The sequence below is a fragment of the Sarcophilus harrisii genome, chromosome 2 (genome assembly GCF_902635505.1).
Source record: "Sarcophilus harrisii chromosome 2, mSarHar1.11, whole genome shotgun sequence".
Taxonomy (NCBI): Eukaryota; Metazoa; Chordata; class Mammalia; order Dasyuromorphia; family Dasyuridae; genus Sarcophilus; species Sarcophilus harrisii.
The window spans coordinates 559,615,327-559,633,774 of record NC_045427.1 but is presented as its reverse complement, the minus strand read 5'-3'; the positions used below and the strand labels follow the sequence as shown (position 1 = coordinate 559,633,774).

Genomic DNA, 18,448 nt, shown 5'->3' with positions numbered 1-18,448 from the left:
ATTAATGCCAGATTGTTTGTACCACATAAGCCTATTGCAAATATCAAATGACATAATGCAGATAAAGGAAATCTTAAAGTGCTACATAAATGTCAGGCTTTTTATTATCATATCCTGATTGTTGTTATTTAAGTGGTGGTCACAAGGACAAGAAGAACAGCAGCAGGGACGTATGGAGCATGTAGTCCCTGCCTGGTGAGGCTGGATGCAAGGGTGCATGTGTAGGAACCAGGGGAGAGAAGGCCAGAAAGGTTAAGTCAGAGTCAAAATGCTGTGTTGAAGAGTTTGGACTTGACAGGGGATGATGGGTTGCCCTTAGTAGGCTTCTTCATGTCTAACGTATCAGTCTGATCTTCCGGCCTTGGGAGTAATTTGTTTGAGCCTTTCTTTCCATTATAGCCACAGAGAGGCGGAAACCATTCCTGGCAGTATGTGTAAATATGAACTCCTCAGGAGATCCCTTCCCTTTTCTATCGTTTCCCACTAGATAATGGCATCTTGAATTACAGCAGCTGAGCTGTAATTACTTGTGCTGAGAGATGATGGTGCTCTCTGTAACTTCCTCAGCTGCTGGAAACAGCCCCAAATCCCAGAAATGACCATGTGTACACACGTATGTGCCCTGACCCAAGGCCTACATACATGCACCCCGACACCCATAGCTCCATGTGCTCACAGGCAGACAGGCCTGCACACACATGTGTCATATGTGCTCAATTGCAGATCTGTGCTTGCACATATAAGCTCATATCTGAAGGGAAAACCAAACCTCCGGGTAATTAGCTGGGAATTGGGCATCAGGGGTGGTGACCCTGAGTTAGATTCCTGTGGCTGGTGTGGAAGTTCCCTTGGCTTATGGTTGTGAGTAACTTTTTATCTCCCCTTCCCTTTGTTTGCTGAGAGAAGTGACGGTGATTGGATGCAGGGTGTAAGGGAGAGGGAGGAGTCAAAGGATGAATTCAAGTTTTCAGATCCATTAGCCAGGATTGGGGCATTAACAGAGACAAGGGATCAGGAGGAGGAATGTCTTTAGGATCAGATAGTAAATTCAGTTTTGGAAAAACTGACAATGACTGCAGGGAAGCCGAGAGTGTTCTTTTCCATACAGCTGCCTTCTTCTTTTCTTCCTCCTCTTCCTTCATTTCCTTTCCAGTCTCTGGAGGATACGTGGGATGAATGGAGAGCTCTGTCATGGGCAGCTGGTCTCCTTCACCTCCTGGTATATCCAGAAGAGACATAGGCACAAAATCACAGGATTTTCAAATTGGAAAGCCAACTCACACATGAAAAGGAATCCCCTCCATAACACGCCTAACCAATGGGCATGCAGCCAGGGCTTGAAGACCCCACCTGCAATAATACCCTTGGACATTTCAGATTGTTTCGTAAATTTTCCTGAGGTCAGACCTAAATCTGTCTCTTTCTTTTCTACCCATTGCTTTTAATTTCATCCTCTGGAACCAATAGAATTAGCCTGTTCCTTCTTCCACATGATTATATATTTCAGTGCATCTATTTGTTATCTTGAGTCATTTTTTCTGCAATCTAAATACTCCTAGTTTTTTCAAATGACCCTTATATAACATGAACTTTCACTCATCCTGATTGCCCTCTTTTGAGATATTTTCCGGCCCTTCTTGAACCAGTTTTAGGAATTTAACACAATGCTTTATTTGTGGTCTAATAGAATACTATTGCATTTTCACCTCCTTATTTCAGGATGTCATGTATCTCAGTGAAACCCATGATCCAATTAATTTTTTTTCATTGCCACCTCAAAATCCCTTGCAGCAAATTGAATCCACTTGTGATCCACTAATATTTCCACTTCTTTTTCAGCCTCCTCCCTTCCCCTCATATTTGTAAAGCTAATTGAACCCAGGGCCTAATTTAACATTTATCCCAATTGGATTTTATTTAATTCAGCCCAGTGTTCTAGTTGTCAAGATCTCTTCAGATTCAGACCTGTCATTCAAGATAGTAACCACCTTTCCTATCTAGGGGGGTCCTGTATTTTAAAGAATTCCTGTCCTAAAAGCCTACTTAACTATACATGACACAAGAAAATGTTGCTGATAGATTGGACTTCAGCGGTGTTTTTGTCCAATGAGTGTAGTTGCCTGCTTTAAATTCTGCAAGGATAATACAGTGATTGCCCTGGGGGATTTTTCAGTTTAATTTCTACTCCCAGATTGATAATTCTTTTTTTTTTTAACCTAGGTAAAATAGGCCATTCTTAGCCTCCTTTCTTTGCCTCAATGATTGCTTTAATCAAACTTGAGATCTGTTAAATAGCTTAGCTTAATAAGGCCCAGGTCTCCCACTACATCCAAGGTCATTTCCTGATCTATATCTTGCCATTAGACCCAGATGGGGCCGGAGGCTAGTGATGTTGCATAGACCTCCCTTATTTCAGTCATGATGTCATGGCATCATCTCCCCAATATCAAAGTCCTCTTCAACAATGAAGAACAAACAAGAAAAACAGTTCCTTCCACAACAAATTTTATAAGCTAATCAATGCGGAAAGAAATAGGTCCTTAGAAAGCAAGAGAAAGAAAAAGCCTAAAAGGGATGACCTCGTGGATTAGCTGGATATATTCATGACAGTGGGAGGAAGACTAATAAGAACAGAGTTTATGAGAGCAGTCCCCAATTCTCCTACACAGGAGCCAAGACTAACATCTCCACAACAGGAAAAGGAAGGAGATAGAGAGATACAACCAAGATTCACCAAGGAGCCTTGGGCAGGATGCTCTAGCATTTCTGGCTCCATATTCCAAGGAAGTTCAGGCAGTTCTGGGGGCAGGGAAGCTCCTATATCAGAGCTATTCAGTTGTTGTTGTTGTTGTTGTTGTTTTTTAAGGGATTGGGAGATGGGAGAGAGCACCTTTCCAAGGTGGACCTGATTCATTTCCTACCTAGAGCTCACAGAGAAGGAGTTGACTGTCAGTTAAGAAACTGGACATTTATATGCTCCAAGTAGAGAAGTTTCCAGATGTAGGAGGCTCCAGAGAAAAGATAGAGTAGATGGGAGAAAGTAGGAAAAAGTAGGTACCAAGTAGGAGGAGAATGTGTCACTAAAGAGCAGATAACTTGTTGGATAGACAGAGCCTAGGGAAGAAAAAAATAATAAAACATCTACAAATAAACATCCTCTATAAGTTCTTTCACTAATATTGTTTTATTTAATCCTTAACGATTATTATCCCCATTACACAGATAAAGAAAACAAGATGGTGTGTGAGCACTTAGAAAGGGAAGGTGATTGATTCCTAGGACTTGCCTTAAGTGTATGACTAACAAGTCCAGCCAGACTAATGTTATTTCCTTTTATGATAAAAATTACTAAACTAGTAGATTGAGGAAATGTTCATAGTACAGCTGGTATTCCATGCAGCATTTGACTAAATCTCCTATGCTGGGCTTGTAGATGAGATGGATAATGTGGGTGGGATGGGAATATAATTAAGTGGCTTGCTTCCCTGGCTTCCTTAAAATTTCAATTAAAATCTCATCCACTACAAATAACCTTTCCCAATCCCTTTTAATGCTAGTGCCTTACTCTGTGATTATTTTCTATTTCTCCTCTATACAGTTTATTTGTACTTAGTTGTCTCTCTGGTTCGACTGAGTTCCTTGAGAACAGGAATTTTCTTTTGTTCTTTTCTATATCCATGCATTTAGCACATAGTTTGCACTTAATAAATACTTGTTGACTGATCAATTGTTAGTTTGTCAAACACTCACACCCAAAGAGCACTGATTAATGGATAATACAACCAGAAAGGAAGTTCTAGATGTGAGCCAAAGAGATCTGTCATTGATTCTTCCCAAGTCATCAATGACTTGGATGGAAACATTGCATTTTGAATTTGCAAATGATACCAAACAGAACGGTTAGTTAATCTCTTATTTACCAGAATTGGAATGAGATTTTAGATCTTGACAGATTGGGGAAAAAAGGAGGGTAAAATCCAATCAGAAGAAATTCAATAGGGATCAATGTATGAAGTCCAACACTTGATTTAATAAATGCAGAGTGGAAGGAAGAACCATACAGTACTTCATGTGGAGGAGGGAAAAAGACTTGGGAGTAACTGCTAACAAAATTAAAAAGCGATGATAGAAATGGAGCTCAAAGGAGCCTGAGATGGCATATTGGTATGTATTAATGGAAACCTAGTGCCCAGAAGTGGTACCCACATTTACACATCTCATCTACAAATGAGATCTGTATCTACTCATCTACTGTTTCTACAAATACAATATAAGAAATTTTGTCAAATGCCACGTGGAATTCCAGTTATACTATGAACATTTCCTTTTTGCCAGTTTAGTCATTTTTATCATAAAAGCAAATGAAGTTACTCTATTAGGACATGTTATTGGTTTCTTAATCTGTGTGGTAGGGACACATATTTATCTGTGCTCTGCACTGGTTAGACAACATCTGGACCAGTACTGTGTGTGGTTCTGAGAACTGGACCTTAGAAGGGATGAGGACAAGTTAGAATGCATTCAGTAGAGATCAACCAAAATTGTGAGGGGGATCCAAAGCCATATAAAAGGAGAATCACTTGAATGAACTTGGGATGTGTAGCTTGGAGAAGAAGGGTACATGAACAGTCTTCCTATAGTTAAAAGGTTATTACTACATTTGTTTTGAGTGGCTTTAAAAGGCAGAAGTGGAAGAAATGGGGTCCATGTGGTCAAAGAGATCCAACATGGAATAGACTATCTTGTGAGGTATTAAACTCCCTGTCTCTTAAGATTGAGAGGCAGTTGGAGCAGCCACGTGGTTCAGTAGATAAAGTACCAGGCGGGGAATCAAGAAGATTCCTTTTCCTGAGTTCAAATTTGACCAAAAAATTTACTATCTGTCTGGTCCTGGGTAAGTCACTTAACCCTATTTGCCTGTCTCCTCATCTGTAAAATGAGCTGGAGAAGGAAATGGCAAACTGCTCCAGTATCTTTGCCCAAAAAAAAAAACCCAAATGGGGTCATCAAGAGTCAGACATGATTGAAAAACAACTGAACAACAACCATGATTGAAAAACAACTGAACAACAACCACAACTGCATGGTAGATAGGACCTGGCATCAGACAAGACTCTGCTTAAACCCTTCCTATGTAACTAGCTAATTTGTGGCAGATCATCTGACCTGAGGCTCAGTTTATTCATCTACAAAATGAGGGTGATAGTCCCTGTTGTACTTGACTCCTAGGATCACTGTGAAGCTTGTTGTGTACCATGCTTTCTTTGTAAACTTTTTAAAATTACATCAATGTAATTAAGGCCTCCAGGAGGATGCTAGGTGATCACGAGTGAGGGAGATGATAGTGGGAATCCATGTAGTGGGCAGGAGGTTGCTCTGGATGTTCTCTCTAAGGTTCCCTTCGGCTCTGACATACTACAAGACTCAGGTGAAGTGGGAATCCAAGATCACAATGGCTACTACCATGGCAAACCTGGCCCCAGACTCTAGGGGCCTGACTTTTTAGCTCAATGCACTTTTCTCTATCCCCCAAGCTTTTTAATAAGTGAATGAATATTAATACAGAAAATGCTGGCATCCAAGGAACTGGGATTTGAAGTGTCCAGTCTGCTAGAAGTTCCCGTCTAAACACAGACATGTTTGGTCTCTTTCCTGCCTGAAAGGATTTCTGTATTTCAACCAATCACTCATCACATCATTATTAAACACCTTGGGTGTGCCTGGTTCCATGCAAGGCATTTGGTGAGGCAGGAGAAGATGGGACATAACTCTTTGGGAGTTCTCAGTGTGGCTCTCTGTATTCTTTTAAGGGGATAAACTCAAAACCATCCTTGGTCTTGGTTCCCTCACTTCTGTAGAAACAGGGGACAGAGTAAAGTCAGCAATGTTTTAGACCAAGAAGGGTACAGGTGTCCTGAGGAGGGAATATGAGCTAAGTCAGAGGGATTCTTGTTGAATCAGTGAGGTCAGTATTGTCCGATTAGCAAGATGACTGACCATGTTAGATAAGCGGGGGAGGGACAGGGTCTGAGAAGAAAAGGTGGGATCCAAGTGGAAAAAGTACATGACAGTCATAGAGTGCAAATTACCCTCATCTCTGCTTCCAGACTGAACTGGATCCAGACCATCGTAGAATTATGAAAGAGAACTTCTGGATACAAACATGCTAATTGTCTTCCCCAATTCCACTCTCTAACTCAGAGCCCTTACCCAGAAGTTCTTCCTATTTAATTTGTATTCTTTCTTTTGCACATGGATTTGGGTGGACTCCGTCTGTATCTGAGGATGTCTAAATTGTGGTCTCCAAGTATAGAAGCAGAGCTGCTAGCTTCTGGAGAACTTGGGAATACCATTTAGGATCCGGTTAGGGATTTCCCTTCTCCATCACCTTCAATTACTTATAGTCTTGTGTGCTCCAGAACTACTTCTGGAGCCTATTTAGTCATTCATGGCTTTGTGGAATAATAATAATAATTTATATATTTTACATATTCCTATATGATTTATATAGCATTTTAAGACTTGTAAAGCACTTTAAAAGTCTTATCAGAACTACCCTGAGAGGTATAGGTATTAGTATTAGTATTATCTTCACCGATGAGGAAACTGAAAGAGACTAAGTGATTTGTCCACAGTTTCATAACTAGGGATTATCTAAGGTCAAATTTGAATTCAGATCTTCATCCCTTTTCCACTTTACAATAGGAGACCATTCATTGAATAATTCAGGTCTCTCAATTCTGAGAGTTTGTAATTCAATCAGTCAGCAAATCTTCATTACAGTCCTCTAATACTATACTAGAAAGATAAAAATATCTTTGTCCTAAAGTAATTCCATTGTTTAGTTAGAAAGATGGGCATCCTCAACCTTGCCCCTATAATAATTTTGGTAGGGCATGATAAGTGCCTGAATAGAAGCAGAGCCACTAAAGGTTGTAAACATGATGCAGGAAAATAGATCCTTATAGGCTGTGATCAAGAAAGGCTTCACACAGGAGAATGCTCTTGAACTAGATCCTGACCACCCTTCAGCATTTACCCAGACTGAGGCGAGTAGAGAGGGAGGACATTCTAGATTGGGATGAGTATAGACAAAGAGAGATGGTGGCAGGAGTGAGCAGGAAACACTCACGTGATGATAACAATATAAGGATGAGGTTCTTAAATCAGGGTTCTAGATTTCAGGAGGTTTATGAAGTTAGATAGAAAAAAAAATCCCATCTTTATTTTCATCTCCTCTAATTAAAATTTGGCATTTCCTTCAACCGCTTAAAATGATTATTTTGAAAAGGGATTGATAGATTTCATCAGACTGACAAAGCGGCCATAAAATAATAAAGATTGAGAACCCAGAGTCTCTCTGCCATGTCATACATACAGTTTGGGGTTCTCCTGCCAGTATTGTAGGCCTAAGAGTTACCCTGCTCATGTACAGGGTTCCTGCTCTGACAGTTCAGGCAGGGCTGGGGGAGAGCCTAAGGTCAGACAGCAAGACTTCAGGATGCAGCAGCAACTGTGTGGGGGTGGAAAGAAGAGTTGACTGTTGGAGCTGGCTGAGAAAAAACCCGCCAATATGGGAATCTTGCTTGTATGAATGTGTGTCTGTGTGTCTGCTTTAGTAGTTGCCAAATAATGCTGATACCTCACACTTGTGTTAACATTTAGCAATTTTCAACAGGCTTTCTCATTTGCTTCTCACTCCACCCCTTGGAGTTGGAAGTGAGACAAGGCCAGAATAATTATTTACATTTTACAGATGAGAAAATTGAGGTACAGAAAAGTCAAAGTGATTTTGCCAGGTTAGAGAATCAGAATCCAGAGCTCCTATTACTTTACCTCTTTACCAACCTAAACCATTTAGGGCAAAGAAAAGCTCTGGCCTCATTCTTAGGGGCTTCTGAAGGGCTCTACCCTCTGTCCCCAAATAGGAACTGTCTGTATCTTTTTTAATGTTTTCCAATCTTGTCTGGTGATTTCCAAAGCCTTGGGTCTCCTAATGATTTCCTTTTGCCTACCGGCTACCTCAGCAAAGGGGCTGGCCTGAGAAACAACAGCCTTAGCCAGTGACATGGAGCCATCAGTCCTTGGGGACCTATTTGAGACACAACAGGGCCCTAGGCATGTTCTAGATATTCCTTTTTCTGAAGGAAGAGCAAATTTAGTGCTCTCATTGAGGGTAAGTATATTCTTTTGAGGGGCTAGAAACAATTCTCCTCAGATCAGGTCCCCCCAGATCTCTGGCCTATGGGGCAAAAGAATTAAAAACCTGAAGGGATTGTTCTTTTCTTGCTGCATCCCTTCTCTGCCCAGCCAAACTTAACCTAGCATTCTGATCCTAGGAGAGGTCCAAGATGGCACCATGGGACATAATAAGCCTAGCTCAAATGGTTAATCTGAGGCTTTGGGAGGTGAGTGAAAAATGGGAGTCCCTGGAACTGCTACAGCTGGTTTGAAGGCACTGGGAGCCTCAGCCAGTCTTGGCAGATAGCTCTGCATAATTCCCTGCAGATGTTGGTGGAGGAGGGTTTCAGGAATGAATTGGGAGAGAGTCCATGTCTGTGTCTGTGTGGGCGGGAGTCCGGACTGGTGGGGGAGGTATAGACTGAGCCTAGTGCTAGTCCAGGGCAACTTCAACTGCTGGCGTGTTTCTCTTTCATGCTCTTGCTTGGATGGGTGGTTTTCCCAACACCTCATTGTGTCAGATAAAGCTGGAGCAAGGAAGGGAGGAAGCAGGGACATGGCCCCCCGAATTCCCTTCTTGTGGGCTTGTCAGTAGACAAAGAAAGGGTCCTGCCTGACGTTGCTGCAGAGGCAGCTCCCTTTCTCCAGCTCCGACCCTGACTGGTGGAGCCCACAGAGCAATGACAGGGCAGGTAGCCAGCCAGGGGAGGGTAGCTTTTGGGACTCAACAATCGGTTAAAGTTGGTCTGGAAAATTCATAATTGAAGCCCATACAATGACAGAATGTCAAAACTGGAAGGAACTGAAGAGATCATCATACAGATGGGGAAACAATTCCAGAGAGGGGGACCTAGCTTTTCCAAGGTCACACAATCAGTGACAGAACTGGAATTAGAACCCAAGGCTCCTGACTCATAATCTAGTATTTGTTTCCATCAAATTATGAGTCCTTTGCAGAATTAAATCAAATGTCTGTGGAGCTTCCCTATAAATGAAATAAACCAAATAAGCTGGTTTATTTCATTTATAGGGAAACTTCATATAAGCCCTATATAAGCATCTGTCTCAGAACAACAGGGGAGAAAAGGAAGGTGAGCTATTCCTAAGAAAAGATTGACCTCTGCCCAGTAACTCCACTAGATTAGAATTTCATTGTGTTCTATCTTGTAGGACAACCCCAAAGCCAAATTCTGTATGTGGGATTGTGGAAAGAACCTTGTGTGGGGAGTTAGAAACTCTGGGTCTTCACCATGATTCTGCTGCTTATCAGCTGAGTGACCTGAGCGAACTATCTCCCTTGTCACTTCCCTTCTCAATTTACCTCACTGAAGATGACAGGACTGCAGTAGGTCAGACCCTTCAAAGAGATCTGCAGACAAATTAAAGGGGGGGTTATTAACAACTTAGATGAGAAAAAATACATCATTATTTTCACTAACTTTTGGTTTCCCTTGTAATATTACATGTTTTGTTTTGTGTATTTAAAAAGATTATTTTAAGAATGGTCCAAAGGCTCCATCAGTTTGCCAAAGGGGTCCATAACACCCCCTCCCCCAAATTAAGGTCATTTTCAATGTTGACTTCTTTTGGTTCTGTGATCTTCATTATTTTCACAACCATCACATGGGGTGGAATTGGGGCAAAGGTTCTGGACAAGACAAAGCCCAGAGAAGTTGGGAAGCATCCTTTAAGGAGAATAACAAATTAGCAAGTCACCAACTCCCCCAATCCATTCCTTGGATGGGGAAACTGAGTCCCAAGATGCCATCTTAAGAAAACCTTTCTGTTGAGAACTAGTCCTAACACAAGGGTCTGCAGCTGCAAGTGGGATCCCAAAAGATAAGAGATACATTTTATTTAACATGTATTCCTGGTGGGAACTCTGGCTTAACCCACAAAGACCTTGTTGGAGCAGTAACTAAGTGGTGAAAGAAGTATTCATACTAACACAGCCCAGACTCTGTGGAAAGCCACATGGCTTGATTTCTGTTTTTTAAAGAGCCATCTTCCACTTGTAATGTTCTTTCAAGCTTACAAAGCGCATTCCTCACAACAACCTTGGAAGGTGGGTGGTATCAGTAGTGTATAACCCAATTATGCAGCCAGCCTTCCAGATGGGAAGGGGATTTGCCTGTGAATACATCAGATCTTTGGTGGTGACCAGGTATTTCCTGACTCTTACATCTTACATCATGCTGCCTCTCAGTAGACACAGATATTTTGGTAATGTGTGGGAGGCCCATCCTTGGAGCAAAGAAGAGGTTCAAGCTCCAAATGTCCTATTGAAGGAGAAATAAATAAACCACAGATGGCCTATTAATTCTTCAAACATAAGCATCCCTAAAGGTTTACACTCCCCTTATCTCTCCATGAGCAGTCACAATGCACTAGCCAGGTAGATCTTTCCTGTTCCCAATCATGGCTCCAAAAGCACCTGATTTCCAGTTCTTCCCAGGTCTGCTTCTGCCCATTCTTTGCAACTATCTCTCTTCTCATGTGTTCTCCATGTTACTTCTTAAAAATATGAGCCATGAATGAGGAGCTATTCTCAGCAACTTGGCTAAGGGCCGGCCTGTTGTGGCTGCTGCCATCAATGGACGTCACAGCAGGAAAATCTGCCTTCTGCTCTGGAGGGGAGGGGTACTTCTTTCTTACTAAATTTAAACTCCTTGGTGGTGAGTGACTGAAAGGGCTAGTTCCAGATTTCTGCTGGTTCAGAGAACATTTGCCCAAATAGGGATGGTTCATCAGGAACTAGTGTCAATCCAGAGTAGAAAAAAGGAAGTCTCCATGGATAGTTCTAGGGTTAATCTCCCACTCCCAGCTCTTCTACCAAATTCCCCCTGCCTATCATACTCTCAATGTTAGGCCCATTTTGATGCAAGCCACTGTGATGTTCTCTTTCTCCCACCCTGCTGTAATCAAAACTCACCCACCTCCTCCAGACCACCTTTTTTCCTTGACCCCCCAAGCACACACAAATCTCTCTGTACTTTGAGCTTTTCCAGCACTTAAGCACTCGACTATATGCTATTATATGTTATATATTCTGGCTTTATAACTGAGTGATTTTAAGCAAATCACTGAACCTATTTGGGCCTCAGTTTTCTCCACAGTCGAATAAAAAAAAAAAAAAAACCGAAGTTCCTCCAACTCTAAATCTGTGATCCTAGATGATTTCCAAGCCCTTCTCCCAGGCTAGCCTGTTTGTTCAAGGGGATCTAACATTCCCCACCTCTTTATTTCAGCTCATGTCCTTCTCCTCCAGAAAATCTTCCTAGATGATCCAAATAGTGGCTCCCTCAATACACTTGGCTAACTATCATACAGTAAAAATCTTTATAATTCAGGCTTTCTTAATTGAGAACCCATGATAATTTGGACCCAACAGGGTTGTTGTAAGGATGATGTTTTTGTAAATTATAAAGCACTATATAAATGCAAATTGTCATTATTATCCCTAAATACCTCAAAAACAAGCCTGAAGCTATTTGGGAGAGGGTCTGTATTTTTGTTTCTATTTTGGCTAGGATGTGTGATTTCATAATTAGAAAAATGAAGTATGGAAACTCTCTCTACTGATGCAAATAGGTTTTAGTTTTTCAACTTGGTGGTCTTAAAGAGTTGCTGAGGACCCAGAGAAACTTGCCAGCCTGCCCAAAGGTAGCTCTTTCTAACTCTAACTCATTGTCTGAAGTCCTGCTTTCTTGGCCACCATTCACTGCTCTCTTGCTCTCTCCTCCCCAGCTATCATCCTCATGATTTTGGTTTCTCTTGTGTCACTCCTGCAGGTTGGTGGTTTGTGAGCACATCTGAAGAACAAGGTTGGGTCCCAGCCACATACTTGGAATCCCAGAATGGCACTCGGGATGACTCAGAGATCAATACCTCCAAAGCTGGGGAAGGTAAGGCAAAGCTGGGAAAAAGGATGAGGAGTGGGTCTCTCTCTGAGGATTGGGGTCCCCAAGAACTGGTGACATCCTTATTAGAAGAAACTGAGCTTGGTATCTCTAGCCAATCCCATTCCTCAATATAGAAAGCAATCAGATTTCAGATTAATTCTTTACTGAATGAAGCCAAGGCCCCATTGAAAGAAAATGAGCTATTTCTATGTGCCTTCCCCACCTCTAATCCACTATTGCAGTTATCCAGGTCCCTGAACAAAGAACAAGGGCATGCCAAAAACCTCCCATGGACATCCCTTCCCACTCCTTCCTTTGGCCCTTGAATCCCTGAGACTTCAAGGCAAGTAGGACTGGTAGATCCACATCCTCATTTCATGTTTCCTACTCTTCTTCCTCTGCTTTTCTTCCAAAATGTTAGCAGTTCCTGTCTTTCCTGACCAACCTCCACATGCTCCCAGAACCATCTCCTTCATACATGTTCCCAAGCTCTCTGAGAGGTTTTAAAAGATGGAGCAGAGATCCTCCGAGATCCTGTGGTCACCACCACATGGACAGACAAGAAAGATGACCCTGATGGGGTCTTCCCATGATCTCACCTTCCCCACAGACCTTGATCCATCCCTTTCAGCATCTTCTCCCTCTATTCTTTGTTACCTGTTCTGGCCTATTGTCAGTATTTTTTTCTTCCAATCTTCTTCCTCTTTGATGGAAACCATATCCTCTCTAAACTTCCCAGCTGGTGAACCTTACACCCTCCCCTCTGAATTCCTGTGAAATTCACATTACTCCACAGTGGCTGTAAACCAGAGTCAGACACTCCTCCTTTGCGTGGCTTCCTTGTTTCCCCTAATGCTGGAATCAGCAGATCCTGAGGAAGAAGTCCAAGCAAATGTTCTTTTTACCCTAGTGCTGCCTGCCTGCCACATGGGCAGCTGCTGGGTATGTGGGCAAGAGAGCGTGTTCGTGTGTGAGTGGATGGATGTGTGGGTCTTGTGTGTGCAAGCACACATGTGCTTTTTGTTGCAAATTCGTTTTGCTTTGCTCAGAAGCATCTGGCATGAGCCACCATGGAGGGGCCAGATACAAAAAGGGCCAACCAGCCTAGATGAGGCTTTTTCTAGTCAGGGAACTTCATGTTTAGGCAAATTATAGCTTCTTGGTTTAGCTTTGGCTAGTTGAGATCTAGGCTCTGTCTGGATCTTTTCTCTTCAGTTTCAAAGAGATTCTTCCATATAATTAGGTCCTACCCAAGCAATTGTCCGTCCAGCTTGGGACTTCCACAGAGAACTCCTGATGGGACCCAGTGAGTCTTTTAACTGAAAGAGCCTGAACCAGTGGGGTCATTCCCCCCAGCTCCCAGCTGGGCCCCTGCTCCTAATGACTTCCAAATGGCCCATGTCTTGACAATGGGAAAAACTTTTTCGGACAAACGATATAGTCCAGATGACAGAGTCTGAGATGGAAGTGGAGAGCTGCCATCAAGGGCCCCCTGCCTAGGACTATTCTGTACCAATGGTTTCTTCTAGTAGAGAAGTTACAGAGCTAGGGAGTGGCCCAGCTCCTGGACCAATGAAAGTGGGACTATAAACCTCAACTCCAACTTTTGGGGTTTTTTTTAGATTTCTTATTCATCCTTCTCTAAATGTCGGTTATAGGGTGGGCCCCTACAGCCCTTCATTCTCCCGCCCTTCCTCCCAACGTAAAACTCTTTGTTTCTTTCTCCTGACCTAACTTCCCCAAACTCTGGCTCCTGGAGATTCAGCTTCCAGGAATGGGGCAGGCTCAGGAAGGTCATGCATGCTCAGGCTCATATGGCATCTTTTCCCTAGGGCTCTCTCTTGGTTCTGCCCTGCCCACATCTTCCTGCTCCTGATGCTGGTGGTTATGGGTTGCTAAGCTGTCTGTGTCTGCACCACTGTCTCTTGTTCCTGATGCTAGTTTAAAACCTTTCTCTAACCATTTCAATGAGAATACAGGAGAGCCCGGCTCATTATTCTGCAAGTTGGAAAAATATCCCTGGCTGCCAGTACCCCACATAACAAAAGCCTGACCTATCCTATCAGTCATACAAATCTGCCAGTTGCCCATCTCTGTGGGGACAAGAGAAGGAAAAGACTCACCCCCCTATTCTTAGAGCAAACAGTCTAATTGGGAAGATATGACTAGAAAACTAGAAAACAATAGTAGGACAATGTCTGCTTAGTTCCGGGTGAGCAGTAAATCCCCTAAGGATTATAAGAGGTCTGGGGGAAGGAAAATATCTGTGTCCAGGACTCATCAGGAAAGGATTCCGAAAGAAAATGGGACATCAGTGGGGCCTTGAAGGACTGTGGAGTGGGGGTAAATGAAGCCACTTGTATGGCATGGGCAGAGAATGAAAAGGCAGCTGTCCTCTTCATTTTAGAAATGAGTTGGGAAGAGAAAGTTAAATAGGCATCCTTTTATACCAAGGAGAAAAGTAAGGGTTGATGGGGGGAAAGGAATAAATAAATATAGATTTCTTGAGAAGAAAGCAACATAATGAAAGCAGTGATTAAGGAAGATGAGTCTGATGGAATTGTGAGTGTGGTATAGTGGGAGGAGACTAGCGGGTAGATCCAGTGTTGGGGGCGGGGGTTGGCAAGGAGAGGGAGAGGGAGGGAAGGAGGGAGAAGAAGAAGAAGAAGAAGGGAAAGGGGAAAGGAAGGAAAAAGAGAAGAAGGGAGGGAGGGAGAGAGACAGCAAGAGAGGGTGAGAGGGAGACAGAGAGATCAATAGAGAGTGATTGAGTGTGTGTGTGTGTGTGTGTGTGTGTGAGAGAGAGAGAGAGAGAGACAGACAGACAGATAGACAGACAGACAGCAAGAGAGGGTGAGAGGGAGACAGAGAGATTAATAGAGAGTGATTGAGTGTGTGTGTGTGTGTGTGTGAGAGAGAGAGAGAGAGAGAGAGTGTGTGTGTGTGTGTGTGTGTGTGAGTGAGTGTGTGTGAGAGAGACAGAGAGACAGAGATGTGGTGGGGGAAGAAGACTAAAATGGCCAGAGTCACATTGCATTGAATGAGAAAAAGGAACTTCTTAGTTGTGCCCATGAACATTTGCCTTTCTCTGCATCTGCGGGTTAAACTTAAAGAAGTCACAGATTCCAGGTTAAGAACTGTCTTTTCCTCCACCCCACGCCCATCTGAACAACTCCTCCATTTTATAGATAAAAAAACTGAGTCCCAGAGAAGAAAAGAGATATCCGAAACCACATGACTTGTTTGAGGCAGTCAAGCCTAGATTTCAGGCCATCTGATTCCTAAGTCCAGTGTTTCTTCCACTAGTGAAAGGCGGTTTCTGTCTGAGCTTGCTCAGGATGGATATTCCCTTCTCAGGCAGATGTTTTCCAGGAAGCCAAATGTTTTTGTTTGTTTGTTTATCACTCAAAGCCCAAGTTTTCCATTGATCATACGCATTTCTGTAGCAGTGCCTGGGAATATTAATAATAATCTCTCACATTTAGTTTAAATATTTACAAAAAATATGATCTTCATAACAAGATAGTGAAGGTGGAACTATAAATTTTATCTTCATTTTTGAGTGGAAGAAACTGAACCTTAGAAATACTAATCTGTTATTAAGCAAGCCATTTATTAAGTGACTAGCATTGTGGTAGGTGCAGAGGCAATAGAAACAACTTCTTCATTGGAGGAGTTACTCCTCACAGGAAAAACAACATTAAGGGAGAGAGAGATACAAAATGTGTACAAAGTAACTGAAAGGTAATTTTGAGAGAGAAATGCAGTAGCAGGCAGCAAAGAGTGGAAAGCTTAGAACTTACCTCCTCTTAGAAGGAGGGCTTGAGCTGAATTTTGGAGGGTGATAGGGATTCTGAGAGTTAGAATCAGGCAGGCAGGCATTCCAGGCATGAAGGCCAAGGCAAACGGATGGAGGTGGAAGATGGATGTTGTGTGTGAGGAACTTGTCCACTGTCACCTGGTAGTAAGTGAGGAACTCCAATCTCTTGACTCCTGGCTGGTGTTCTTACTAATTCTAATTCCTACTGGGAGTGATATCATTGTTTGAGTTTGGACTTATTTCCAAGGGTCTAGAAATCCGAAGCACCTGAGCAGAAAGTCCTTCTACATAATAGAGTACTTGAGGGACAAAACTGGGGAGTGGAGGGCAGCAGAAGGGGAGATGGGCAGGACTTCAGGGCTAAATTTCTCACTAGTCTATGGATAACCTCATATTAACTGGAATGTTTGTCCCAAGAAAATCATAACTAAGATATTGCAAAAAATCCAAACCATGTCCTGTGAACATCGTTTGAAAGAACTGAGGTAAACTACCCAGAGAAGAGAGTTGTTTGAGGGGGAGGAGGGATGGCAGAGTTGTCTTATCACTCATTGCCTTTATGTTTCTGAAGAATTGTCTCATGCAGAAGAGACTGAATCCCTGAAGCAGAATTTTGACCAGTGAGGTTGGCTTCCTGGGAAACAGTCTTATAATGAGTATTGTAAGGAATAACTATTTTACAGCTAGTGTTCAGTAATGGGGAAGACTGCCGATATGAGGCTGTGAGTTTTGTATCACTGAAGATCTTCAAGCAAAGACTTGATAAAATGAATTAAGAAATACAGAGAGAGAAGTCAGTCTAGCTGATCTCAAAGTCCCTTCCAACTCTAAAATCTTACTCATTTGCTTGCTCTTTAATTCTCTCATCTGTGAAGTCTTCTCCTAGACCGGGAGGGAACTGGAGCCTCAGTATATCTCAAGGCACTTCCCCCCCCCCCCCCCCCCCATCATCACACATCTCATGAATTCCCAGTCTTTCTACCCTTCCATTTACTTCGGTCTAAAGAGGCTTTTTATACTGGGCATCTCTCTCCCTTGTTTTAGCTCTGATCTTTAGCCATACTGTGGAGGAGAAAATCTAGTCACTTCCATGAGAAGACTGTGGTTTATCTAATGTGTAATTCAGTCAATCAACAAGCATTTATTAAATACATATATATGACAATCATTATACTGAGTGCTTGAGATGCAAAGGAAGACAAATACGTGGTTCCTATTCTCAGAGAATTTATATTCTAGGAAAGGAGACATCACATAAATATATTTGTACATACAAAATACAGAATAGATGAAAGGTAATTTTAGGAAGGAAGGTCTGGTCTCAAACTTTGTACACCCTCAAGTACGCAAGATAGTCTCTCAAACATCTTTGACAAGACTGAGAGACATGAGACAATAGTTTTCTCTGATTAGAAACTGTGTGAGCCTGGACAAATCCATTTACCTCTCTGGGTCTCAGTTTTCTCTTCCACAACATGGGAATAATTGGACTAGATGGCTTCCAAATTTCCTTTCAGCAGTGAGTCTTTATGAGAAAAATCTCACCTCTCAGCAATACTGATAGCAATCTAGGAAACGGGGCTCTGGCAAAGAGGGATTGGCCTCCAGGATTTTCTGCCAAGGGAGGATGAAGGGTATGGTTAAAAAACCAGTTGCAAAAATCAAACAGAGGCCATCTTGTTCAGGCACTGATTCCAAAATCCAGGTCAGGGAAGGGAAGGGTAGACAATGAGTACATTTCACTTAATTCTGGGGAGGAAAATCCCTTTCCTGGTCCATCCCAAGGCTTTGCAATTTTGTTTTGATTTTCTCATTATACCCACCAAGTCTTCAGGTGTTTTCATTCCATAAGGCTGTCTGAGTTTGCTCCCTAGGCTGTGTGTCCCATCTGACCATTCCCCTTGAGCTGTGTCCTCTCCCTCCCTGCCCATCTCATTGTCATTTTCATTTTCTCCACCCTCCCTTCCCCTCCCCTCTTTTTGTTTTCTCTGCCACGCCATCACCATCTCCCCATCAGTGTCTAAGAGACGCAAGGCCCACCTGCGGCGTCTGGATCGGCGGTGGACACTGGGCGGGATAGTCAACAGGCAGCAGAGTCGAGGTGAATTGGGGCACGGGTTGCTGCAGAGGGTTTGGTCACTGCTTCACTAACTGTTGGGCTGAGAGCGATATAATCAGCAAGGGCAACTCTTTGCTTCCTTTGGAACCCATCCAACTGGTGTGTTCCCTAACACATGCTCACCTACCTTTATCTTCTCTGCTCTGGGGTTAGGGAACGGGGCTTTGAGAGAGCTGGGGAATGAAATATGAGGCTGACCCAAATCGTTTCTTGGAAAAGAAATGGTTACTAAGGACTAGGCTTATTCTAGTTCAACCTGAACCACTCTTAGGAAGCAATTGTGGAGAGCTCTGCCTTGGGAAGCAGAGGCTACCCAGGGGCCCAACACCTTGATGTAGCTGAATGTTTCGGCCTCTGGGGGCATTTTGGCTATATCTCCTAGTCCTACTAACAGAGTCCTATTCTCATCTGTTAGTTCCACTGATA

General features: G+C 42.8%; 1 protein-coding gene across 4 annotated transcripts in view; it reads left to right on the top strand.

The window, feature by feature from the left end:
• The window catches only part of SH3PXD2A (SH3 and PX domains 2A), a 319,685-nt gene that overhangs the window by 270,347 nt on the left and 30,890 nt on the right, over window positions 1-18,448 (top strand). For 3 of the 4 annotated variants that reach the window (XM_031955789.1, XM_023496115.2, XM_031955792.1), the window contains 2 exons: window positions 11,973-12,086; window positions 17,921-18,004. In XM_031955789.1, the coding sequence (XP_031811649.1) occupies window positions 11,973-12,086; window positions 17,921-18,004 (198 nt within the window). The remainder of the gene's footprint in view (window positions 1-11,972; window positions 12,087-17,920; window positions 18,005-18,448) is intronic. The other variant, XM_031955791.1, reaches the window with a different exon arrangement.